The 27,396-nt window shown below is 47.0% G+C and overlaps 2 protein-coding genes across 2 annotated transcripts; both read left to right on the top strand.

Annotated features, from left to right (window-relative positions):
* The first annotated feature begins 593 nt into the window (after window positions 1-593).
* On the top strand, window positions 594-8,100 carry LOC140389114 (zinc-binding protein A33-like). Its single transcript, XM_072473272.1, has 5 exons — window positions 594-995; window positions 1,373-1,468; window positions 2,416-2,649; window positions 3,662-3,684; window positions 7,145-8,100. Exons 1-5 carry the CDS (start codon window positions 594-596, stop codon window positions 7,782-7,784), a joined length of 1,395 nt encoding a protein of 464 aa, XP_072329373.1. The 3' UTR covers window positions 7,785-8,100.
* A 6,249-nt stretch (window positions 8,101-14,349) lies between these two features.
* LOC140389113 (zinc-binding protein A33-like) lies at window positions 14,350-26,473 on the top strand. Its single transcript, XM_072473271.1, has 5 exons — window positions 14,350-14,751; window positions 15,129-15,224; window positions 17,368-17,390; window positions 17,475-17,593; window positions 25,637-26,473. Exons 1-5 carry the CDS (start codon window positions 14,350-14,352, stop codon window positions 26,155-26,157), a joined length of 1,161 nt encoding a protein of 386 aa, XP_072329372.1. The 3' UTR covers window positions 26,158-26,473.
* Window positions 26,474-27,396: the final 923 nt, after the last annotated feature.

The raw sequence follows: 27,396 nt of genomic DNA, 5'->3' as shown, positions 1-27,396 counted from the left end.
GGAGGTGAACAGGAATTTAAAGATGTTATTGTGCAGTCGATGTCCCAGTTCCTGATGTGTAAATGTGATCTAGTGACTGACAGAGCCTGTCCCTTCATCACCCTCCAGTAAATGGAAGCTCTGCCTAGGTAGGGTGTGTCTGTGTGTGTGAGTATGTCTCTGTGGATGTCTGTCTGTCTATCTGAGTGTGTGTGTCTCTCTGAGAGTGTGTGTATATGTGTGTGCCTGTCTGTATGTGTGTCTGTCTGTGTGTGTCTATGTGTGTCTGGGTCTGTGTGTGTGTTTGCGTGTGTGTCTGTGTGTGTGTCTGTCTGTCAGGGTCTCTGACTGGGACTGAAGACCCCCCCTCAGGACAGTTTCCAGCACAAACACTTTGATTCAGTCAGAGGCAACAACAAATTACATTTAGGGGCTCAGGGATGAGGGAGGGGCTCCAGACACAATAAAGGGGTTAGTTTGATTTAATTCCAAAGTTCCTGACACTGAGTGTGTCACTGATCAGTTGAAGTGAAATCCAGGAAGTGCAGCCCTGAACAGGAATTGAAAGTGAAAGAGCTGGAACAGGGAAGGAGAGAGAGACTCTGAGCACTGGGATGGCGTCTCCAGATCTCACACAGGAACTAACCTGTCCCATCTGTCTGGAGATATTCACCCAGCCGGTGTCTCTGGAATGTGGACATCATTTCTGCAGCTCCTGCATCTCTCAGAGTTGGCAGAAGGTCCCGGGCGATGTTTCCTGCCCCCAGTGTCGACAGGTCTTCACCCAGAGGAACGTCAGGCCCGCTCTCACCCTGAATAACATCGTGGAGAGGTTCAGAGAGCTGAAGGTGAAGGTGACACAGCCACAGGAGGAGTTTTACTGTCAGGAACACGAAGAGAAGCTGAAACTCTTCTGTGAAGATGAACACAAAGCGATCTGTCTGGTGTGTGGGATGTCCAGAGCTCATAAGACGCACAGTGTGATCCCAATAAAGGAGGCAGCCCAGATATACAAGGTACTGCATCACTGCTACTGACACAGGTAGATGGGGAAGAGGGACAGGGTGTAAGTAATAGAGAGAGCGAGTGTTTGTAGAATGTGGGAAGGGGAAGAGAGGGCAGGAGAGAAAGGGGTAGGGAAGGGGAGAGGAATGTAAAGAGGAGAGGTTTGGAACGAGGAAAGGATTGATTGAGATGGGGAACTAACCTGGAGGAGGATAATTGCAATAAACAGAATTAACCCACAGCTTCTACTTTGTTTATTGAGTGTCAATCCTGAGAATATCTCGTTCTCTACCTCACTCGTCTCACTCGATTTAAAACAGCAAACTCCTCCAGAATGTGACAATGATTGTTTCCTTTGACAAACCCCTTTGTGTCCTTTCTGTCTCAGAACAAGTTAGAAACATCATTGGAAACTCTGCAGAAGCAAATGGACCTCAGTCTCCACAGTAAAAGAGAACGAGAGGATGGGATTTTACACATGAAGGTAGGAGACTGGCCTTTAGGCTTTGTGTAAACTTCCCTGTGTTTGTTATTGAGAGTGAGTGAGCTTCTCACACAGTCAGAGAGAGAGTTTTACTGAATAAAATGCTGCTGCTCCAAAGTACACTGTGGGCTGCTCCCCGAACTGCAAGATAAGGGAGTGTCTGCAAATTGCAGATTATTATGACAGTGTGAAAATGTCTTATTTTCTCTCTCAAACCAATCCCATCAATTGATTAAATAAATCTTGTCTGTAACTCACTTCCGTGTATCCATTATTCTATATATAAACCATCTGAACCCCTCGATTAGATTCCAGTCTGTAACTCACTCCCAGGTATCCATTATTCTCTATGTAAACCATCTGAACCCCTCGATTAAATTCCAGTCTATAACTCACTCCCAGGTATCCATTATTCAATATATAAACCATCTGAACCCCTCGATTAGATTCCAGTCTGTAACTCACTCCCAGGTATCCATTATTCTATATATAAACCATCTGAACCCTTTGATTAGATTCCAGTCTGTAACTCACTCCCAGGTATCCATTATTCTCTATGTAAACCATCTGAACCCCTCGATTAAATTCCAGTCTATAACTCACTCCCAGGTATCCATTATTCTATATATAAACCATCTGAACCCCTTGATTAGATTCCAGTCTGTAACTCACTCCCAGGTATCCATTATTCGATATATAAACCATCTGCATTCCGCGATTAGATTCCACTCGGTGACTCAGTCCTTGATGTCTATTATTTAATGATAAACTATTGGAATCACTGAAACATGTTTGTAACTCACTCCCACACAGCCAAAGTTCCATCAAACTGTTCAGCAGGCAGTGAGCTGTTATTATTTGTTATCCTTGCTGGATATCAATTTTTATCCCAGGGTCACTGGGATTATAAACGTTTTTTATTCCGTTCTGTATTCAATCTGTTCCAGGCTGAAGTTGACAGACTGAGAAATGAAATCAACAGTGAATTTGAAAAGATGCACAAGTTCCTGTTTGAGAAGGAGGAGCTGCTGAAAGCAGAGTTGGAGACAAAAAGCAATAAAATAATAGAGGAAATGCAGCAGAATTTAACCAAAACCATGGATGAATTGTCTTCTCTTGAAGGAGCAATAAGAGATCTAAAATCGAGGCTGGGGGTACAAGAGGCCCCAGAGTTCCTCAAGGTACAAAATCTCTTTGTCTTGTCCAGTGAAACATTCCAGAGACTGAGGGCGGGCACTCTGACCTTTAACCTCTGGGATTGGGCAAGGCCTCAGTCTGATTGGTTGGGTGATTGTTTCTTTCTGCTGTCAGTAAGGGTCCAATGGGAAATGAGGTGAGAGAATCTCAGTGTGATTCCGATACTCAGTGTAACCACGGCACTGATTGATGATTGGACTCAGAGAGAGCTGGGCTGGGAACTGGAGACGTTTACACTGCTGCCCATGGAGTTCTACTGAGGACGGGGTTAAGATGCGTTGTTAAAGTGGAGTCGGTAGATCTTCATTGAGTTGTGGGTTTGCTGTTCCTGATCCTGCGAACGCTGGATTCAAATGAAGCCTCAGCCAGCAATAGTGTTGGGATTAATATCGGGGGTGGACAAGAGACACAAATTAGAGGATGTCTCGGAGGGTTGTGGAGCTGGAGGAGATTACAGAGATAGGGAGGAGTGAGGCTATGGAGGAATTTGAAAACAAGGATGAGAATTTTCAACATCAATACGTTGTTGAACCGGGAGCCAATGTAGTTCACCAAGCACAGGGGTGATGGGGGCTACGGTTAGAGAGATAAGAGTGGGAACTGGTGCGGGCAGAACACACAGCTGGACAACAGTGGAGAGGCGGTGGAGGAGGATGGTGTGATCGACCGTGTCAAAGGTTGCAGACTGATCGAGAATAATGAGGAGGCGAGAGGGGTGAAGATGTAGATTTAAAGGAGAGACAATCCCGCTAACATGGGGACCAGGAGGGGAGTTTGGGAGATCAGTAGTTTTGGGGAAGAGGATGGAGGGGACAGGAGGTGGGTCTGATGACCAAGATGAGCTCAGAGAGGGAATGAAAGGAAAAAGTAAAAGTTATTTTCTATCTGATTCCTTGTCTCGATTCTGTCCCTCTTCATAATTTCTACTCGGGATTTACAGCAACAAGAACTCTTTAATCTGACTCGATCATATCTATTCTGTTTCTTTCCCCTCAGGATATTCAGGACCTGTTGACGAGGTGAGCAGATTTAAAGAAACAGTTTTGTGATGTGATCACTGCTGTCTCTCTAACACACACTGATTTCCAGACCTGTTTTTACAGGAGTCAGATGGAGTTTCACAAGCCTGGAACTGTCTCCACTCAGTTACCTGCGGATATCGCTGGTGAACCAGTCAAATACATCAAAGTGTGGAGGGAAATGAGGGCAGCGATTTCTCCAGGTATCATTCTCTGTATATTACCGTCTCCCTGCTGTTATCCACGTGATTAATGAGGTTTGACGCACTGATGAAATGATCATCAGAAATAAGAGTCGGACTCGCCCATTGAGCCTGCTCTGCCATTCAACAAGATAATAGTTAATCCTATTGTGGCCTCAACCCGGTGCTTCTGCCCATCCCCGATAACCCTTAACTCACCTGTCCATCAACATCTGTCTGACTCAGCCTTGAACATATTCAATGACCCATGTCCCTAACTCTCTGTGGGAGAGAATTCCAGAGACCGATGACCCTCGGAGAAGAAATTCCTCCTCGTCTCCATCTTAAATGAGAGGTCGCTTATTTTTAAACGGTGACACCTCGTTGTAGATTCCTATTGATTAAACATCCTCTCAGCATCGGTCCTGTCAATCCTGCTCTGAGTCCTGGATGCTTCACGAAGATCACCTTTCATTCTTCTAAACTCCAATGAGTATCGTTCCAACCGGTTCAACCTTTCCCCATAAAACAACCCCTTCATCCCGGAATGAGCCCAGTGAAGCTTCTCGGAATTGTTTCCAATGCAATTATATCCCTTAGGTAAGTGGACCAAAACTGTAGACAATACTCCAGATGTAATTATTTATGTTTCATTCTTTTTATTGTAACGAGTATGGATCCCCTGAGCACACAGTTGAGTCTTTCCAACAGCCCACCTTGCCATTTGGTTGCCCCTGTAGCTGCCTCCACGTTGTTGCTCGGGGTGACTGGCTGGACTCACTATGCACACGGCCTCCTACAGCGGAAATGCCGTGGCTCAGGGCAGATTCCCCCGAGCTGGTTTTGCAAAGTAACCAAACTATCCACCCCGCCCACCCAACTTGGGAATGAAATTCCGTGTCTCTGTGTCCTCCTCACAACATACTTTGCTACGTCTATCTGTCACCATCAAATTTACTTACAATACACATGGTCCCTTCATACAAGGCAGGCCATGGTAAGAGAGGAGGAAACCCTGTCACTGGAAGGCTTCAACATGGACAAGTTATTGGATTATCATAGGATTTACAGTGCAGAAGGAGGCCATTCAGCCCATCTGCACCGGCTCTTGGAAAGTGCACCCTACCCAAGGTCAACACCTCCACCCTATCCCCATAACCCAGTAATCCCATCTAACACTAAGGGCAATTTTGGACACTAAGGGCAATTTTAGCATGGCCAAACCACCTAACCTGCACATCTTTGGACTGTGGGAGGAAACCGGAGCACCCGGAGGAAACCCACGCACACACGGGGAGGATGTGCAGACTCCGCACAGACAGTGACCCAAGCCGGAATCGAACCTGGGACCCTGGAGCTGTGAAGCAATTGTGCTATCCACAATGCTACCGTGCTGCCCATGAACTGTCACAAACGTTGACAAGGCGTTGACAGTGGAAATTGCAGTGTCACTGACCATAATGCTCCATCTTCTCTCGACTCAGGCGAGGTGCCAGAGGACTGGACAATTTCAGGCCTTACTACCTGTTTCATAGATGATTGTAAGGGGAAGTCATGTTTAAATAACTTTCTGGGGTTTTTTAAACTGATAACACAAAGTGTCAATGAGGATAATGGTGCATGTGGATTTTCAGAAGAGATTCGATACAGTGCCACAGAACAGACTTGTGAAAAAAGTCATAGCTTACGGACTAAAAGGGACAACAGCAACATGGAACAAAATTGGCATTTGAATAAGAGGAAGCATAGAGAGTTCATGGATATTTTTTGGGCTGGAGGAATGTTCGGAGATGTGTTACCCAGATGTCTTTATTAGGACTTCTTCCCTCCCTGATTTATAATAATGATCTAGATCTTGGTGTGCAGGGGGAAATTTCAACGTTTGAAGATTATATAAAACTTGGAAGTCTTGTCAACTGTGAGGAGGATAGTGTTGAACTTCAGAGGGATATAGACAAGTTGGTGTAAGAGGCAGATAGGTGGCAGATGAAGTTCAATGCGGAGAAGGGAGAGGTGGTGTATTTAGTTAGAAACAACATGAAGAGACAATATAAAATAAGTGACACAACTTTAATGAGTGAGCAGGAGCAGAGGGACCTGATGTGTATGTGTATAAGTTATTAAAAGTAGCAGGACAGGTGGAGAGAACAGTTAATAAAGTATAAAGTATTCTGGTCTTTACTAATAGAGGCAAAGTGTACAAGTTATTCATGCCGAACATGTACACGTCACTAGTTAGTTCTGGAGCTGTGAAGCAGTTGTGCTATCCACAATGCTACCGTGCTGCCCCAGGTGTCAGAGATAGGGTGCGGACAGTAAGTATTTTAAGTTCGAGGTGTTTCTGGGTTCAAAGCTGATGAGGGTCAGTGAGCACTGGGGGGGGCTGAAATTATCAACAGGGGACAACCAGTGTCAGATTCCAGTAGATTGAGTTCAGGGCGATGACCGACTTCCTACAACTCGTCTTAACCGAGGTCTTGTACTGGAGAGAGATCTTTATTCCCAGTGAATTGATGCTGATCTGAGCCGAGTGAATGGAGCTGAGGGAAGGGGGAGACATTTCTTCAGATCTCCTGGGCTGGATTCTCCGTTCCTGCATCTTAAGTTCTGACACCAACGATCCACGGTGTTTGACGACGGAAACATCGGTTGCGCACACGCACCGATTCCGTTACCGGTGAGGGGCTAGCACCGGCATTGCGTGAAACATCCGCGGAACACGCGGAAAATGGTGGGAGAATCGGCGGGTCTGCGCTGGACACGCGCAGGGCTGACAAGCTGCAGCTGTGCGGACGCCTACACCCCCCACACGCACACGCACCGATCGCACAGAAACGATGACACCGGTTGTCCTGGACCATGAGCCCGTCCACCCCGACCCCACAGCCCCTTTCATGTCCCCCCCCAGCCCTGACAGAAGCCCCCCTCCCCCCAGCCCTGGCAGAAGCCCCCCCCGGCCAACGGCCCGGCTCTCGGCGCAGTATGGTGGCGCTGGACACTGTCCGCATGCCCACTCTCTCTCCGCAGCCGCCACGCCAGGCTCGCGAACGCTGAGACCACGCGTGGCCGCATCATCGGGAACTCGGCCCATCGGAGGCAGAACATCGCAGGTGGGCCCGATAATTATATTCAAACTTCGTGGCGAATGCGCGGGCGCGGGTCTCGGTCACGCTGATTTGGAGGGGGCAGAGCACCGTGACCCACGGCAAACCGGCGCGTGCCGTAGTTTCGGCACGGGGAAACAGAGATTCCGGCCCCCTGTCTCTCAGCTTCCACAGTTCCTGGGCTGAGGAAAGTGGTGATGCCCCATCACCGTCTGTACACGTCTCGTCATTCACTCCTGTTTTTCTCACAGTAACAGCTTCCCAATCATGTTCTCTTCCAGTTCCAGCAAGTCTCACCCTGGACCCGGAGACAGCACACAACAAACTCATCATTTCCCAGGATCTGACTAGTGTGAGGCACGGAAATGAGGAGCAAGATCTCCCTGATCATCCGGGAAGATTTAATGAATACTTGTATGTTTTGAGCTCCCAGAGTTTCACATCAGGGAGACACTACTGGGAGGTGGGTCTTGGACACAAACCTCTCTGGATTGTGGGTGTCTGCAGAGAGTCTGTCAACAGGAAAGGAAAGATCATTCCTTCACCTGAGAATGGATTCTGGGTCATCGCCCGGTCTCCTGACTGCAAATCATTGAAAATCCCAGATGTCATCTCCCAGCGGAAAGTGAAACCCCGGAAGTTGGGAATTTACCTGGATTATGAGGGAGGACAGGTGTCATTTTACGATGCTGAGGACATGTCTCACCTGTACACCTTCACTGACACATTCACCGAGAAACTCTACCCCATCTTTAATCCTTGTAATCATCAGTCTGGTGATAACCCTGACCCACTCACACTGCTCACTGGGTAACACAGTGGGACACGTTTTGGGAGGTCGGAGTTTTAGTGAGAAGCCTGATTCACTGTCTGAACAGCTCATGTTGTCCTGATTCTCTGCTGTGTGCTGTCAGGGGGTGAGTGTGTTTCTGTATTGTTTATTCTGTAAATTTAACTCAGATTCTCCACCCATCCCACTGTCCCTCTCTGAATCTAATGGGACCCATAAACACTGGGCTGGTGTAGAATGAAGCAAAATCTCCTGAATTGTGGTAACTGTGCCCAGCTCTCGAACAATTCATTGTGAATCTTTATTTTGTTTCCTCCCTTGAATAAATATTTTATTTGAAGACGGGACTGACACCTGGTGTGATGATTACTGATTCAGTGAATGAGCAGAAAGAATGTTTTCTCTCCTGTCTGGGATGTGGATGTCGCTGGCTGAGCCCTCGTTGCCCATCCCTAATTGCCCTTGAGAAGGTGGTGTAGGTACACCCACAGTGCTGTTAGGGAGGGAGTTCCAGGATTTTGACCCAGTGACAGTGAAGGAACGGCCGATATGTTTCCCAGTCGGGATGGTGAGTGACTGGAAGGGAACCTCCAGGTGGTGGTATCAGGAATGAGAATATCAGAATAGGTTCCGGAGTAGGACATGTGATCATTCAGTAAGATCCTGTCTGAACATCAACACCGACTCCACTTTCCCCTCCTATCCCTTCATTCTCTTTGCACTCAGGAATATACCGATCTCTGTGTGGAATATACTCACTGACATCTCACCGCGAGAGAGAATCCCAAAGATTCACAACTCTCTCTGAGGGAAGGAATTTCTCCTCATCTCAGTCTTAAATGGACGACCCTTTATCCTGATTCTGTGACCCCCTCGTTCTAGACCAGTGTCAGCATCTACCCTGTCAGGATCTCGGAGAATTGTATATGTTTCAATAAGATCACCTATTATTCTTTTAAACCTCAAAGAATATAGATCGATCCAACTCAATCCTTCCTCATATCAGAAAACCCTTTCATCCCAAATATCAATTCCGAGAACCTTCATTGCTCCCTCTAAGGTAAGTACATGTTTCCTCAGGTACGGAGACTAAAACTGTCCACAGTCCTCCAGCTGTGACCACACTCAATCCCTGTTACTTTGCAGCAAGACTTATAGTCTTATACTTCAGCCCCGTTGTAATAAAGGCTAAGATACCATTTACCTTCCTAATAGTTCACTGTATCTGCTTGCTAACTTTCTCTGTTTCAGCTTATTTTGGGGGGTTGCCATTTAGGGTAGGTAGGGATAGGTTTCGGTATCTGGGGGTCCAGGTGACAGGGGAGTGGGCGACACTGCATAAGTGGAACTTAACAAAATTGGTGGAGTAGATAAAGGAGGACTTTAGGAGGTGGGATACACAGCACCTGATGCTGGCGGGAGGGGTCCAAGTGGTTAAGATGAATGTCTTGCCAAGGTTTTTATTTGTATTTCAGATGCTCCCGATTTGTATTCCGAAGGCCTTCTTCCGGAATTTGGTCAACGTAATTTGGGAGTTTATTTGGGTGGGGAAGGTGCCAAGGGGGAAGTGGGCCCTGATACAGAGGCAGGGAGAGAAAGGGGACTTGGCGTTACCGAACCTGCTGCACTATCACCTCATACGCTGCAGGAAAGGATGTCCCGAAGCGTGGTACATTGGCGAGACCATGCAGACGCTGCGACAACGAATGAACGGACATCGTGCAACAATCACCAGGCAGGAATGTTCCCTTCCAGTCGGGGAGCATTTCAGCAGTCAAGGGCATTCAGCCTCTAATCTCCGGGTAAGCGTTCTCCAAGGCGGCCTTCAGGACGCACGGCAACGCAGAATCACTGAGCAGAAGCTTATAGCCAAGTTCCGCACACATGAGTGCGGCCTCAACCGGGACCTGGGATTCATGTCGCATTACATTCATCCCCCACCATCTGGCCTGCGAAATCCTACCAACTGTTCTGGCTTGACACAATTCACACCTCTTTAACCTGGGGTTATCCCATCTCTGGATCTGTAAAGATTTAATCACCTGCTAATGCTCGCATTCCAAGCATTGTCTGGCATCTTTGAATCTGTCTATATATATGTTTCTGGAACATACTTCTTCATTCATCTGAGGAAGGAGCAGCGCTCCGAAAATTAGTGACATCGAAACAAACCTGTTGGACTTTAACCTGGTGTTGTAAAAATTCTTACTGCACTATTATTGGGTGGTGAATGTGGAGAAAGTGAGGTGATAGTGGGAGGGAGAGAGGCCAGAATGGGTTAGGGTGGAGGAGGAGTCCTGTAGGGGGCCCAGATTCAGGGCCACGGTAACGGTGGCACTACCGTTGTCACCGAGGAGATATATGGAGAGCCCGGTTGTACAGTCCACGGTTAGGGTGTGGAACCAGCTGAGGAGACAGTTTCGGATGGCGGGGATGTCGGTGCTAACATTGTTGTGTGTGAACCACGGATTCAAACCGGGGGAGACGGATGGCATGTACAGGAGGTGGAGAGAGGTGGGGTTGGTGAGGGCCAGGGATTTATATTTGGAGGAGAGGTTTGCCAGTCTGGGAGAGCTGCGGGAGAGGGGAGAGCTCCCGAGGGGAGTGATTTTAGGTATCTACAAGTGAGTGACTTTGCACGGATGGTGTGTAAAGAGTTCCCCAGGCTGCCGAAGTATGACCTATTGGAACGGCTGCTGCTTCCGCACATGGAGGAGGAGGGTAGGATTGGGGACATATACGGGTGGCTGGGGGAGCAGGGGGAATGCACATGGTGAGGATTCAGGAGAAATGGGAGGAGGAGTTGGGGGAGAGATAAGGTGGAGAGTGAGGCGCTGGGCGGGGTGAATTTGACCTCTTGTGCGAGACTGAGTTTGATACAGTTAAAGGTGGGATGGGATACAGTGAGTTACAGACTGGAATCTAATCGAGGGGTTCAGATGGTTTATATATAGAATAATGGATACCTGGGAGTGAGTTACAGACTGGAATCCAATCGAGGGGTTCAGATGGTTTATATATAGAATAATGATATCTGGGAGTGAGTTACAGACTGGAATCTAATCGAGGGGTTCAGATGGTTTATATATAGAATAATGGATACCTGGGAGTGAGTTACAGACTGGAATCTAATCGAGGAGTTCAGATGGTTTATATATAGAATAATGATACCTGGGAGTGAGTTACAGACTGGAATCTAATCGAGGGGTTCAGATGGTTTATATATAGAATGATGGATACCTGGGAGTGATTTACAGAATGGAATCTAATCGAGGGGTTCTGATGGTTTATATATAGAATAATGGATACCTGGGAGTGAGTTACAGACTGGAATCTAATCGAGGGGTTCAGATGGTTTATATATAGAATAATGGATACCCGGGAGTGAGTTACAGACTGGAGTCTAATCGAGGGGTTCAGATGGTTTATATATAGAATAATGGATACCTGGGGGTGAGTTACAGACTGGAGTCTAATCGAGGGGTTCAGATGGTTTATATATAGAATAATGGATACCTGGGAGTGAGTTACAGACTGGAGTCTAATCGAGGGGTTCAGATGGTTTATATATAGAATAATGGATACCTGGGGGTGAGTTACAGACTGGAGTCTAATCGAGGGGTTCAGATGGTTTACATATAGAATAATGGATACCTGGGAGTGAGTTACAGACTGGAGTCTAATCGAGGGGTTCAGATGGTTTATATATAGAATAATGGATACCTGGGGGTGAGTTACAGACTGGAGTCTAATCGAGGGGTTCAGATCGTTTATATATAGAATAATGGATACCCGGGAGTGAGTTACAGACTGGAGTCTAATCGAGGGGTTCAGATGGTTTATATATAGAATAATGGATACCTGGGGGTGAGTTACAGACTGGAGTCTAATCGAGGGGTTCAGATGGTTTATATATAGAATAATGGATACCTGGGGGTGAGTTACAGACTGGAGTCTAATCGAGGGGTTCAGATGGTTTATATATAGAATAATGGATACCTGGGAGTGAGTTACAGACTGGAATCTAATCGAGGGGTTCAGATGGTTTATATGTAGAATAATGGATACCTGGGGGTGAGTTACAGACTGGAATCTAATCGAGGGGTTCAGATGGTTTATATATAGAATAATGGATACCTGGGAGTGAGTTACAGACTGGAGTCTAATCGAGGGGTTCAGATGGTTTATATATAGAATAATGGATACCTGGGAGTGAGTTACAGACTGGAATCTAATCGAGGGGTTCAGATGGTTTATATATAGAATAATGGATACCTGGGGGTGAGTTACAGACTGGAATCTAATCGAGGGGTTCAGATGGTTTATATATAGAATAATGGATACCTGGGAGTGAGTTACAGACTGGAGTCTAATCGAGGGGTTCAGATGGTTTATATATAGAATAATGGATACCTGGGAGTGAGTTACAGACTGGAATCTAATCGACGGGTTCAGATGGTTTATATATAGAATAATGGATACCTGGGAGTGAGTTACAGACTGGAGTCTAATCGAGGGGTTCAGATGGTTTATATAGAGAATAGTGGGCAGCACTGTAGCACAGTGGTTAGCACTGTTGCTACACAGCTCCAGGGTGCCAGGTGCGATTCCCTGCTTGGGGCACTGTCTGGCACGTTCTCCCTGTGTCGGTGTGGGTTTCCTCCGGGTGCTCCGGTTTCCTCCCACAAGTCCCGAAAGATGTGCTGTTAGTTAATTTGGATATTCTGAATTCTCCCTCTGTGTACCCGAACAGGCGCCGGCATGTGGCGACCAGGGGCTTTTCACAGTAACTTCATTGCACTGTTAATGTAAGCCGACTTGCGACAACAATAAAGATTATTATTGTTATATTTATGGCCTCACTCAAATCCGGCCTCCAACTGAAAGGCAGCTGACAGTGCAAGTGGTCATTCACAGTACCGCCAGCAGATGGCGGCACTGCTCCATGTAAAGCGCTTCCAGCCAACATGGGGAAAGTGTGGGTCAGGATGAGAGACTGATAAATATTGGGAGACAGAAGGATTTTTGTATCCATGAAGTAGGAAAAGTTTTTTTAATGTATTTTATTCCAAATAAATTAAATAATACAAAAACAGAAGCAACCTGGGGAACATCCTCCCCAGCACACAATGTTACAATCTGGACAAATGTTTCCATTTTACACATTCCCGCCCGCGCGACGGACTATTCCTCAAACGTGGCCACCGACGATCCCCACCGTGTCGGGATCAGAATCCCCTCAGATATGGGAGTCACTGGGAAATCCAATCGGGAATTCAGGAGAAACATCTTTACCCAGAGAGTGATTAGAATGAGGAGGTCACTGCCGTTCACTGAGAACAGGGCAGGGGACGCGGTTCAAATAGAGGGAGTGTGTCCTTGCCCAGCAGCTCAGGGCTGGACTCACTCTGACTGGGTTTGGGGATGGAGACGAGGCCCTTGTTTCAGGTGAAGCAATATTTTAAATCCAGGCTCGATGTACTCACAGTGACTCCCAGTGGGATTCAATGGAAAGGGATATTGTCCAGAGTGTTCAACAAGAGGCTGATTCACTGTCTCCCATTGAGTGCTGCCACCCCAGTCGAATATCCTTTAATGAGCATCACTGTCTCAGTAAAATGTCTTGTGAGATGATCACAAACTGTGGGTGAGGCAATAGCAGAATCAGCTTCACGATTTGTTCAAACTAACAGAAGATTAACAAGCGGATGGAGCAGGAGGTGAACAGGAATTTAAAGATGTTATTGTGCAGTCGATGTCCCAGTTCCAGATGTGTAAATGTGATCTAGTGACTGACGGAGCCTGTCCCTTCATCACTCTCCAGTAAATGGAAGCTCTGCCTAGGTAGGGTGTGTCTGTGTGTGTGAGTATGTCTCTGTGGGTGTCTGTCTGTCTATCTGAGTGTGTGTGTCTCTCTGAGAGTGTGTGTATATGTGTGTGCCTGTCTGTGTGTGTCTATGTGTGTCTGGGTCTGTGTGTGTATTTGCGTGTGTGTCTGTGTGTGTGTCTGTCTGTCAGGGTCTCTGACTGGGACTGAAGACCCCCCTCAGGACAGTTTCCAGCACAAACACTTTGATTCAGTCAGAGGCAACAACAAATTACATTTATATAGCGCCTTCAATGCAGTAAAACATCCAAAGGGACTCGACAGCAGCGTGAATCAGACAATATTGAGACTGAATCTGTTGTTCGAGACGCTTCTCCCCACAGGCAGAGAATGTGCAGCATCTGAGAAATCAGGCAGGATTGAGGGGGGAAAGATGGGCCCGGATTTGGGAGAGAGAAAGAGACTCTCCAGGAATTTGGGGAACAAAGGGGAGGTTGGAGATGGGGGTGGACATTTTCAAAAAGATGTTTTTTGTAAGAATGAGGGTCAGATGGGGACAGGGTGGAGAGAGGATAAGGAGGGGCTCAGGGATGAGGGAGGGGCTCCAGACACAATAATGGGGTCAGTTTGATTTAATTCCAAAGTTCCTGACACTGAGTGTGTCACTGATCAGTTGAAGTGAAATCCAGGAAGTGCAGCCCTGAACAGGAATTGAAAGCGAAAGAGCTGGGACAGGGAAGGAGAGAGAGACTGAGCACTGGGATGGCGTCTCCAGATCTCACACAGGAACTAACCTGTCCCATCTGTCTGGAGATATTCACCCAGCCGGTGACTCTGGAATGTGGACATCATTTCTGCAGCTCCTGCATCTCTCAGAGTTGGCAGAAGGTCCCGGGCGATGTTTCCTGCCCCCAGTGTCGACAGGTCTTCACCCAGAGCAACGTCAGGCCTGCTCTGACCCTGATTAACATCGTGGAGAAGTTCAGAGGGCAGAAGGTGAAGGTGACACAGCCACAGGAGGAGTTTTACTGTCAGGAACACGAGGAGAAGCTGAAACTCTTCTGTGAAGATGAACACAAAGCGATCTGTCTGGTGTGTGGGATGTCCAGAGCTCATAAGACGCACAGTGTGATCCCAATAAAGGAGGCAGCCCAGATATACAAGGTACTGCATCACTGTTACTGACACAGGTAGATGGGGAAGAGGGACAGGGTGTAAGTAATAGAGAGAGAGAGTGTTTGTAGAATGTGTGGAGGGGAAGAGAGGGCAGGAGAGAAAGGGGTAGGGAAGGGGAGAGGAGTGTAAAGAGGAGAGTGTTGGAACGAGGAAAGGATTGATTGAGGAGGGGAATTAACCTGGAGGAGGATAATTGTAACAAACAGAATTAACCCACAGCTTCTACTTTGTTTATTGAGTGTCAATCCTGAGAATATCTCCTTCTCTACCTCACTAGTCTCACTCTATTTAAAACAGCAAACTCCTCCAGAAGGTGACAATGATTGTTTCCTTTGACAAACCCCTTTGTGTCCTTTCTGTCTCAGAACAAGTTAGAAACATCATTGGAAACTCTGCAGAAGCAAATGGACCTCAGTCTCCACAGTAAAAGAGAACGCGAGGATGGGATTTTACACATGAAGGTAGGAGAGTGTCCTTTAGGCTTTGTGTAAACTTCCCTGTGTTTGTTATTGAGAGTGAGTGAGCTTCTCACACAGTCAGAGAGAGAGTTTTACTGAATAAAATGCTGCTGCTCCAAAGCCACTACGGGCTGGTCCCTGAACGGTAAGAAAGGGAGTGTCTGCAAACTGCAGATTATTATGACAATGTGAAAATCTCTTATTTTCTCTCTCAAATCAATCACAACAATTCATTAAATAAATCTTGGCTGTAACTCACTCCTGTGTATCCATTATTCTATATATAAACCATCTGAACCCCTCGATTAGATTCCAGTCTGTAACTCACTCCCAGGTATCCATTATTCTATATATAAAGCATCTGAACCCCTCGATTAGATTCCAGTCTGAACTCACTCCGAGGTATCCATTATTCTATATATAAACCATCTGAACCCCTCGATTCGATTCCAGTCAGTAACTCACTCCCGGGTATCCATTATTCTATATATAAACCATCTGAACCCCTCGATTAGATTCCAGTCTGAACTCAGTCCCAGGTATCCATTATTCTATATATAAACCATCTGAACCCCTCGATTCGATTCCAGTCAGTAACTCACTCCCGGGTATCCATTATTCTATATATAAACCATCTGAACCCCTCGATTAAATTCCAGTCTGTAATTCACACCTTGATGGTTCTTATTCAGGATTAACCATTGGAATCACTTTATAATGTTTATTTGTAACTCACTCCCACAGACCCAATATTCCATCAAATTATTGAGCCGGCAGTGAGCTTTTATTATTTGTTAGTCGTACTGGATGCAAATTGTTTTCCTCTATCCCAGTGGACAGAGACCGGGAAACTGGGATTGTAAACGTTGTTTATTCTGTTCTGTATTCAATCTGTTCCAGGCTGAAGTTGACAGACTGAGAAATGAAATCAACAGTGAATTTGAAAAGATGCACAAGTTCCTGGTTGAGAAGGAGGAGCTGCTGAAAGCAGAGTTGGAGAGAAAAAGCAATAAAATAATAGAGGAAATGGAGCTGAACTTAACCAAAACCATGGCTGAAATGTCTTCTCTTGAAGGAGCAATAAGAGATCTAAAATCGAGGCTGGAGGTACAAGAGGCCCCAAAGTTCCTCAAGGTACAAAATCTCTTTGTCTTGTCCAGTGAAACATTCCAGAGACTGAGGGCGGGCACTCTGACCTTTAACCTCTGGGATTGGGCAAGGCCTCAGTCTGATTGGTTGGGTGATTGTTTCTTTCTGCTGTCAGTAAGGGTCCAATGGGGAATGAGGTGAGACAATCTCAGTGTGATTCCTATACTCAGTGTAACCACGGCACTGATTGATGATTGGACTCAGAGAGAGCTGGGCTGGGAACTGGAGACGTTGACACTGCTGCCCATGGAGTTCTACTGAGGTCGGGGTTAAGATGCGTTGTTAAAGTGGAGTCGGTAGATCTTTATTGAGTTGTGGGTTTTGCTGTTCCTGATCCTGCGAACGCTGGATTCAAATGAAGCCTCAGCCAGCAATAGTGTTGGGATTAATATTGGGGATGGACAAGAGACACAAATTAGAGGATGTCTCGGAGGGTTGTGGAGCTGGAGGAGATTACAGAGATAGGGAGGAGTGAGGCCAGGGAGGAATTTGAAAACAAGGATGAGAATTTTCAACATCAATACGTTGTTGAACCGGGAGCCAATGTAGTTCACCAACCACAGGGGTGATGGGGGCTACGGTTAGAGAGATAAGAGTGGGAACTGGTGCGGGCAGAACACCCAGCTGGACAACAGTGAGAGGCGGTGGAGGAGGATGGTGTGATCGACCGTGTCAAAGGTTGCAGACTGATCGAGAATAATGAGGAGGCGAGAGGGGTGAAGATGTAGATTTAAAGGAGAGACAATCCCAGCTAACATGGGGACCAGCAGGGGAGTTTGGGAGATCAGTAATTTGGGGAAGAGGATCGAGGGGACAGGAGGTGGGTCTGATGACCAGGATGAGTTCAGAGAGGGAATGAAAGGAAAAAGTAAAAGTTATTTTCTATCTGATTCCTTGTCTCGATTCTGTCCCTCTTCATAATTTCTACTCGGGATTTACAGCAACAAGAACTCTTTAATCTGACTCGATCATATCTATTCTCTTTCTTTCCCCTCAGGATATTCAGGACCTGTTGATGAGGTAAGCAGGTTTAAAGAAACAGTTTTGTGATGTGATCACTGCTGTCTCTCTAACACACACTGATTTCCAGACCTGTTTTTACAGGAGTCAGATGGAGTTTGGCAAGCCTGGAACTGTCTCCACTCAGTTACCTGCGGATATCGCTGGTGAACCAGTCAAATACATCAATGTGTGGAGGGAAATGAGGGCAGTGATTTCTCCAGGTATCATTCTCTGTATATTACCGTCTCCCTGCTGTTATCCAAGTGATTAATGAGGTTTGACACACTGATGAAATGATCAGAAGGAATAAGAACAGGAGTGGTCCAGCCCAGTGAACCTGCTCTGATTTTTGATCAGATCATGTCTGATCGAATTGTGGCCTTTACTCCACTTTCCTGCCTGTCCCAGATGACCCTTAACCCCCTTGTTTTTAAAAAAATATATATTTTTATTCTCCTCCATTTTTCACGTTTTCTCCCACATTTACATCCATCAACAATAAACAATAATCAGCAAGATATGTCAGTCCCCATAATAACAACGATCCCATCCGCCCACCAACCCCCAAACCTCAACCCGCCTGTTTACATAAACAAACGACAAAAAGAAATCAGGGATTACCCGTAGTCACCCTTAATCTTACACAGCTCCCACCCCCCCCCTCCCCCCCACCCCCCTCTCCCCCCCCCACCGCAGGTCTCCAGCTCCTCCCGTCCACTGCCTCTTGTTAAACTCCTCCTCCCAACCTTGGTTCCTTCCCCCCAACTTTCCACCCCGGCTAGACCACTCGGACCCTGCTCTGCCAGGCACCGATGGCCGCAGCCCCTCCCCCCACCTCCCGTTCACTGGCCGGCTTAAACCGGCCAGCATGGAGGCCCCCGCCCGGGTCCCTTTCCCACTTGCCCGGCCCCAGGAAAGCCCAAAGATCCCCTTTTTGCACACAAACCCCGCATATCCACCTACACCCCAAAGAACTCTCATTTCGAGTGAAAGTCCCGTCCCTTCCGTTGTCCAAATACCACTTTGGCTCCTTTAATCTCTACACCCGCGTACTACTACTCCAGTGATACAAAAAAGAAGAAAATACAGTCATGAGGTTACATCGGCACATTGTCATTCCTCAATTTGTCAGTTCTGCCACAGTCTTTCTGCTTTCGCAAACTCCTCCGCTGCTTCCGCCGTTCCAAAATAAAAGTCCCTGAGCTTGTAAGTCACCCTCAGCTTAGCTGGATATACAATGCCGCACCACACCTTGCTAATGTACAGTGCCCTCTTCACCCGGTTGAAGGCAGCCCGCCTCCTTGCTAGCTCCACCGTAAAGTCCTGGTATACACGTATACCAGCTCCAGCCCACTGCACCACCCGCTTCTGCTTGGCCCAACTCAGGACCTTCTCCTTCACCCTGTACCTACGGAAGCACAGAGTCACTGCCCTTGGCGGCTCACTCGCCTTTGGTACAGGCCTCCACGACCGATGAGCCCAATCCAGTTCATATCGGGAGGAATCCTCCCCCTCCCCCAATAGTTTCGCCAGCATCGCGGCAAAATACTCAGTCGGCTTCGGTCCTTCAACTCCTTCGGGCAGCCCCACAATCCTCAAATTCTGTCGCCTGGATCTGTTTTCCAGGTCTTCCATTTTTCCTCACAGATACTTGTTAATGTCCATCACCTTCCGCATCTCTTTCCCCATCGAGGCAAGTTGATCACCGTGCTGCAATACCATCTCCTTCACTTCCTTCAGCGCCTCCCCTTGCTCTCGCACCTCCGCCACTGCGCTCGCCACCTCCGTCCTCACCGGGGAAACCGCCTCCTCCACCAGCACACTCAAAACCTCCCTCATCTCCTTCCTCACCGTCTCCATGCATTTCGCAATCTGCGCCAACTACTTTTCAAATTCCGCAGACATCGCCTTAGTTATTTCTTCAGCCGTAAGCAGTGGGGCCTTCCCTGGTGCTCCAGCCCCCATTTTTCCTGGTGACCCCGCGGTGACCTTTCCACTCCCCGACGGACCTCCAGCTGTTTTTTTTCCAGCCGTTTTCTTTCTCACCCTCGACATTTTTCTTTGTTCTTTTTTTCCTCCTGTGTCTTCACTGTGCCTCCTCTGTGCCTTCTCCCTGCTTCTTCCGCCTCCGCGGACCCTGGGACCGGGCTTAAAGCCCCGAAAATGCCGTTGCCGAACGGGAGCACTCCATTGTGCGGCCGCCTCCCGCCCGCCATCACCGCAAGTCCCTTAACCCCCTTGTTGATCAACAATCTATCAAACTCGGTCATGAATCAATGACCCAGCCTCTGCTGGTCTCTGTGGTAGAGAATTCCAAAGACTAATAACCCTCTCCGAGAAGGAATTCCTCCTCATCTCTGTCTTAAGTAGAGGTCCCTTCATTTGATGCTGTGTCACCAACACCTCGCTTACCCCAGAGATCAAACATCCTCCCAGCATCTACCCTGACGAAGGAATCCCCTCAGAATGTTATGTTTCAATAAGATAACCTCTTATTCTTCTAAACTCCAGTGAGTACAGACCAACCTGCTCAACCTTTCCTCATAGAATAATCCCTTCACCAGGAATCAGCCCAGTGAACCTTCTCTGAACTGTGTCCAATGAGAGTCTCTCCCTCCTGATGTAAGGAGATCAGATCTGAGCACAGTACTCAAGCTGCAGTCTCACCAATCCCCTGTACAGTTGCAGCACGTCTTCCCTACTCTACACTCCATCCCTTTTCCAATAAAGGCCAACATTCCATTTGTTTTCCTCATTCCTTGCTGTACCTGGACATTAACTTTTAGTGATTCATGGTCAAGATCCCCCAGATCCCTCTGTACTACAGCATTCTGAGTCTCTTTCTATTGAAATAAATTGCTGCTTTTTCTATTCTTCCTGCCAAGGTGGACAACCTCACATTTTCCCACTTTATACTCCGTCTGCTAAATCTTTGTCCACTCACTCAACTGGTCTATATCCCTCCGCAGAACCTTTGTATCCTCCTCACAACTTCAAGACCTAACTTTGTGGCATCAGACAATTTAGCTCCAGTACATTCGGTTTCTTCATCCAATCAGGAATATTGATCATAAATAGTTGTATCCCCATCATTGACCAGTAATCTCGGGAATTTGCAAAGATTACAACCAATGCATCCACTTTCTCTCCAGCCCCGCCTTTAAAATCCTGGGATGCAGGACATCAGGTCCAGGGGACAAGTTGCCTTAAATCCCATTAGTTTTCCAGATACTTTTTCTCTGGTGATCATGATTGTTTTATGTTTATCCCTCCCTTTTCCCTCCTGCTTTTCCCCAACACTGGACGACCCCAAGTGTTATTCTCTGTATATTGTTGGGTATTTTTCTTTCCCCAGGTTATAAGAAAACATTTATTTAACGATATTCTGTCATTTCTAAGGGACATTGCCAGACCTCCGCACAGAGCGCCGATTGGTCCCCACATGCCCCGTTGTCAACACTGATACACTCGGGCAACACGATGGCACAGTGGTTAGCATTGCTGCCTGACGGCGCCGAGGTCCCAGGTTCGATCCCGGCTCTCGGTCACTGTCCGTGTGGAGTTTTTACATTCTCCCAGTGTTTGCATGGGTTTCGCCCCCACAACCCAAAATATGTGCAGGGTAGGTGGATTGGCTACGCTAAATTGCCCCTCAATAAAAAAAACAAAAAACACTGATACACTTCCCCTCACTCCGTATACCAATCACCATGACTACATTCTGTCCCCTTCTGTGACCAAGGACAGGAACTCCCAACTTAGGCAGACTTCACCTTCTGTCTCTTCCTCAGGATTTTGTCTTGTCGTAAATGGAATTTGGATCAGAGAAGTGTGAGGTTAATGTATTGGGAGGGGGAAGATCTGGCAAGGGAATAGACAGTAAGTGGTAAGATAGTGAGAGTTGTGGAGGAACAGAGGGAGCTTTGAATTTATGTCCACAAATTCAGGACATGGGGATAAAGTTGTGAAGATAACACAACGGATATTTTCCTCTACTGACCTCGGAATAGAAAATAAGAGCAGAGAGGTAATGTAGGAACTTTATTAAACACTAGTTAGTCTACAACTAGAGTACTTTGTATCTTTCTGGTCAGTGTGCTGGAGAGGTTACCGAGGAGATTTATGATGGTGTTGGATGGGTCAGAGAACTTGAGTTCTGCGTTATGATTGGATGGATTGGGATTGTTTTCATTGGATCAGAGAAGGCTGAGGGGAGATTTAATTGATGTGTATAAAATTAGGAATGTCCTGATTGGAAAAGCCCCGAGTTCCATTGTCTCGGTGTCCATGATCATAGAGAGTAGATACAGGGTAAGAGGGAGGAGGGTGAAAGGGGATTATTTTCACTCAGGGTGTGGTCTGGATCTGGGAAAGGAAGATTGAGGCAGAAACCCTCGTCACATTTATAAAGTAATCAGATCAACACTCCAGGTGCCGTAACCGACAGGGTTACGGAGCAGGAACTGGAAACCGGGATTGGGCTGGAGAATTCATTTGCAGCCGAATCAGGTTGGTCTGGAATGGTCTCTTTCTGTGAATCCCAGAATGTTTACAAAACAGGAGGAAACCAATCGGCCCATTGTGTTCCTGCTAGCTCGTTGCAAGATCAACTCCCCAGGGCCGTTCCTTCACCTTTTCTCTGTAACTCTGCAGATTATATAGATACATAGATACATAGAAGATAGGAGCAGGAGGAGGCCTTTTGGCCCTTCAAGCCTGCTCCGCCATTCATCACGATCATGGCTGATCATCCAACTCAATAGCCTAATCCTGCTTTCTCCCCATCGCCTTTGAACCCATTATCCTCAAGTGCTTTATCCAGCCGCCTCTTGAATATATTCAATGTTTTAGCATCAATTACTTCCTGTTGTAATGAATTCCACAGGCTCACCACTCTGGGTGAAGAATTGTCTCCTTATCCATGTCCGAAATGATTTATCCTGAATCTTCAGACTGTGGCCCCTGGTTCTGGACACACCCATCATTGGTAACATCTTCCCTGCATCTACCCTGTCTAGTCCTGTTCGAATTTTATAAGTCTCTATGAGATTCCCCCCTCATTCTTCTGAACTCCAGCGAAAACAATCCCAACCTCGTCAATCCCTCCTCATATGACAGTCCCGCCATCCCTGAAATCAGTCTGGTAAACCTTTGTTACACTCCCTCGAGACCAGAACATCCTACCTCAAAGAAGACTAAAACTGCACACAATACCCAGGTGTGGCCTCACCAAGGCCCTGTACAATTGCAGCAACACATCCCTGCTTCTATACTCGAAATCTCTCACAATGAAGGCCAACATACCATTAGCCTTCTTTACCGCCTGCTGCACCTGCATGCTTACCTTCAGCGACTGGTGCACAAGGACATCCAGGTCCCACTGCACACTCCCCTCTCCCAATTTACAAGCATTCAGGGAGTAATCTGCCTTCCTGTTTTTGCTTCCAAAGTGAATAACATCAGACATATCCAAATTACACTCCATCTGCCATTGATTTGCCCACTCGCCCAACCTGTCCAGATCTTGCTGTAGCATCCCTGAATCGTCGTCACAGTTCACAGTTTGAAGAATAAAGGGTTATGGTGTTTGGGTGGAAAATTGGAGCTGAGTCCACAAAAGATCAGCCATGATCTCATTGAATAACGGAGCAGGCTCGAAGGGCCAGGTGGCCTACTCCTGCTCCTAGTTCTTATGTTATGTTCACCCTCCCACCCAACTTGATATTGTCTTGAAACTTTGAGATGTTACATTTTGTTCCCTCATCTAAATCATTCATGTATATTGTGAATAGCTGCGATCCCAGCACCGATCCCTGTGGTACCCCAGGAGTTACTGCCTGCCAATTTGAAAAGGACCCATTAATCCCCACTCTTTGTTTCCTCACTGCCAACCAGTTTTCTATCCACGTCAATAGATTTCCCCCAATCCCATGCGCTTTAATTTTGCACAATAAACTCTTATACGGGACTTTGTCAAACGCCTTCTGAAAGTCCAAATGTACCACATCGACTGCCTCCCCCTTGTCAACTGTACTGGTTACATCTTCAAAGAATTCCAGTAGATTTGTCAAGCATGATTTTCCCTTCATAACTCCACGCTGACTCTGCCTGATCCTGACGTTGATTGTTCCTCTTCAGTTAATGATTCAATTCCATATGAAAGCTGTGATTCAATCTGATTCCATCACAGTACATTCCTGACCCGAAACACTCGCTGTGTGAAAAGGTTTTCCCTCACGCTAAAAGGGCTACTTTTTGTTAATCTGCTTAAATTCTGTGTCCTCTGGTTCTCTTCTCTCAGTGGAACCACCTCAGCTTCACTAATCTGTGTCCGTAACTGAAGTTCCTCCTCCCAGGAATCATTGTGGTGAATGTTCCCTGCACTCTCTCTAATGCCCTCACATCCTCCCTCAAGTGTGTTGCCCAGAACAGAGTTGAGGATTAACCAGTGTTTTGTACAGATATAATTTTGTCACTCTATTCTGCGTTAATAAAGCCTAAGATGCTGCATTCTTATTAATCACTCTCTCAACTTGTTCTGTCACCCGCTAATTGTGAACTGATGTTCTGTACATTAAGGTTTAGGTCATTAAGTTACACAGGAAGAGTCAGGGTGTGAACACTGACCCCTGTGAACACTAATGTATATCTATGTCCAGTCTGAACAACCAACAACTGTCATTCACCCCATTCCATATCCATGTTGCTACTGTCCTCGTTATTCTGGACATTTTCTAGGTTTCTGTCTGTTAGGGCCATGTTGCCATGGAGACAGGGAACATACGAGGAGATTAAAGAACAAAACCGTGCATTGAGATAACTGAAGTAACTTCTCCGTCATTGAGATGTGAATTTTCCACTGGGATCACTCCTTCCGACTGTGAATGGAATTCCCAGTGGGAATGTTGTCCGTGTTATCCCATCACTGAGTCAGAAAGCTGTAGATTTCTGTCCCATGCCAGAATCTGGAGCAGAAATATATATTGGGGCAGCACGGTAGCATTGTGGTTAGCACAATTGCTTCACAGCTCCAGGGTCCCAGGTTCGATTCCGGCTTGGGTCACTGTCTGTGCGGAGTCTGCACATCCTCCCCGTGTGTGCGTGGGTTTCCTCCGGGTGCTCCGGTTTCCTCCCACAGTCCAAAGATGTGCCGGTTAGGTGGATTGGCCATGATAAATTGCCCTTAGTGTCCAAAATTGCCCTTAGTGTTGGGTGGGGTTACTGGGTTATGGGGAGAGGGTGGAGGTGTTGACCTTGGGTAGGGTGCTCTTTCCAAGAGCCGGTGCAGACTCGATGGGCCGAATGGCCTCCTTCTGCACTGTAAATTCTATGATAATCTATGAAAGTGCAGACTGACAATCCCAGCGCGGTACTGAGGAAGTGCTGCAGTGTTGGAGGAGCCTCTTTCAGGTGAGACTTTACCCCTTCTCAGCTGGGGGTCAATGATTCCGTGGCAGGAGTTTGAAGAGGAGGAGGAGAGCTCACCCCCTTGTCCTGACTGAGATCTCGGAGGGGGTTGTAGGGCTGGAGGAGGAGAGCTCACCCCCTTGTCCTGACTGAGATCTCGGAGGGGGTTGTAGGGCTGGAGGAGGAGAGTCACCCCCTTGTCCTGACTGAGATCTCGGAGGGGGTTGTAGGGCTGGAGGACGTGACAGACGTACAGAGTGTGGGGAGGCCGTGTAGACATTTAATTTTGAGACATCCCTGTGTCAGAAGCCGATGAGGGTCAGTGAGAGTGCGCTCGGGGGAGTGGGAAAGGTGAGGGGGGGCACGTGTGGTTGGTGATGGGTGTCTGGGTCTTGGTGGAAGTTAGACGGTGGGCACAGAATTTGGATGAGCTCGAGTTTCCGTTTCTGGTTCTGCGTTGAAAATAAATGAACATCTGGACTCCCCCTTGACTGATGTGTACAGGAATGTGAGAGAGTTAATGCTTCAATCCCATTCACACGTTGAAAAATGCGTCAACACTGTCCACAAAAGTTCACAACAGGCTGGACTCAGAGCGGTGACCGAGTTCCCACAACTTGTCTTAACCGAGGTCTTGTATTGGAGAGAGATCTTTATTCTCAGTGAATTGATGCTGATCTGAGCCGAGTGAATGGAGCTGAGGGAAGGGGGAGAAATTTCTTCACACACTCTGTCCCTGAGCTTCCACAGTTCCTGGGCTGAGGAAAGTGGTGATGTCCCATCACCGTCTGTACACGTCTCGTCATTCACTCCTGTTTTTCTCACAGTAACAGCTTCCCAATCATGTTTTCTTCCAGTTCCAGCATCTCTCACCCTGGACCCGGTGACAGCAAACAACCAGCTCATCATTTCCCAGGATCTGACTATTGTGAAGTTCGGAAATGAACAGCAAAGTCGATTTTATAATCCGGAAAGATTTAGTACATATATGTATGTGTTGAGCTCCCAGAGTTTCACATCAGGGAGACACTACTGGGAGGTGGGTCTTGGACACAAGCCTTACTGGGTTGTGGGTGTCTGCAGAGAGTCTGTCAACAGGAAAGCAAACATCACACATTCACCTGAGAATGGATTCTGGGTCATCGCCCGATTGGCAGACTGCAAATCATTGAAAATCCCAGATGTCATCTCCCAGCTGAAAGTGAAACCCCGGAAGTTGGGGATTTACCTGGATTATGAGGGTGGACAGGTGTCATTTTACGATGCTGAGGACATGTCTCACCTGTACACCTTCACTGACACATTCACCGAGAAACTCTACCCCGCCTTCAATCCCTGTCGTAATAACTCTGACCCACTGACCCTGCTCACTGGGTAACACAGTGGGACACGTTTTGGGAGGTCGGAGTTTTAGTGAGAAGCCTGATTCACTGTCTGAACAGCTCATGTTGTCCTGATTCTCTGCTGTGTGCTGTCAGGGGGTGAGTGTGTTTCTGTATTGTTTATTCTGTAAATTTAACTCAGATTCTCCACCCATCCCACTGTCCCTCTCTGAATCTAATGGGACCCATAAACACTGGACTGGTATAGAATGAAGCAAAATCTCCTGAATTGTGGTAACTGTGCCCAGCTCTCGAACAATTCATTGTGAATCTTTATTTTGTTTCCTCCCTTGAATAAATGTTTTATTTGAAGACGGGACTGACACCTGGTGTGATGATTATTGATCCAGTGAATGAGCAGAAAGAATGTTTTCTCTCCTGTCTGGGATGTGGATGTCGCTGGCTGAGCCCTCGTTGCCCATCCCTAATTGCCCTTGAGAAGGTGGTGTAGGTACACCCACAGTGCTGTTAGGGAGGGAGTTCCAGGATTCTGACCCAGTGACAGTGAAGGAACGGCCGATATGTTTCCCAGTCGGGATGGTGAGTGACTGGAAGGGAACCTCCAGGTGGTGGTATCAGGAATGAGAATATCAGAATAGGTTCCGGAGTAGGACATGTGACCATTCAGTAAGATCCTGTCTGAACATCAACACCGACTCCACTTTCCCCTCCTATCCCTTCATTCTCTTTGCACTCATGAATATACCGATCTCTGTGTGGAATATACTCACTGACATCTCGCCGAGGGAGAGAATCCCAAAGATTCACAACTCTCTCTGAGGGAAGGAATTTCTCCTCATCTCAGTCTTAAATGGACGACCCTTTATCCTAATTCTGTGACCCCCTCGTTCTAGACCAGTGTCAGCATCTATCCTTAGAGAATTGTATATGTTTCAATAAGATCACCCATTATTCTTTTAAACCTCAAAGAATATAGATCGATCCAACTCAATCCTTCCTCATATCAGAAAACCCTTTCATCCCAAGTATCAATTCCGAGAACCTTCATTGCTCCCTCTAAGGTAAGTACATGTTTCCTCAGGTACGGAGACTAAAACTGTCCAAAATCCTCCAGCTGTGACCACACTTAATCCCTGTTACTTTGCAGCAAGACTTATAGTCTTATACTTCAGCCCCGTTGTAGTAAAGGCTAAGATACCATTTACCTTCCTAATAGTTCACTGTATCTAATAGTTCACTGAAACTTTCTCTGTTTCAGCTAATTTAGGGGGGTT

The sequence above is a fragment of the Scyliorhinus torazame genome, chromosome 14 (assembly GCF_047496885.1).
Source record: "Scyliorhinus torazame isolate Kashiwa2021f chromosome 14, sScyTor2.1, whole genome shotgun sequence".
Taxonomy (NCBI): Eukaryota; Metazoa; Chordata; class Chondrichthyes; order Carcharhiniformes; family Scyliorhinidae; genus Scyliorhinus; species Scyliorhinus torazame.
The sequence above is the reverse complement of the archived record's forward strand: the minus strand, read 5'-3'. Positions and strand labels throughout refer to the sequence as shown.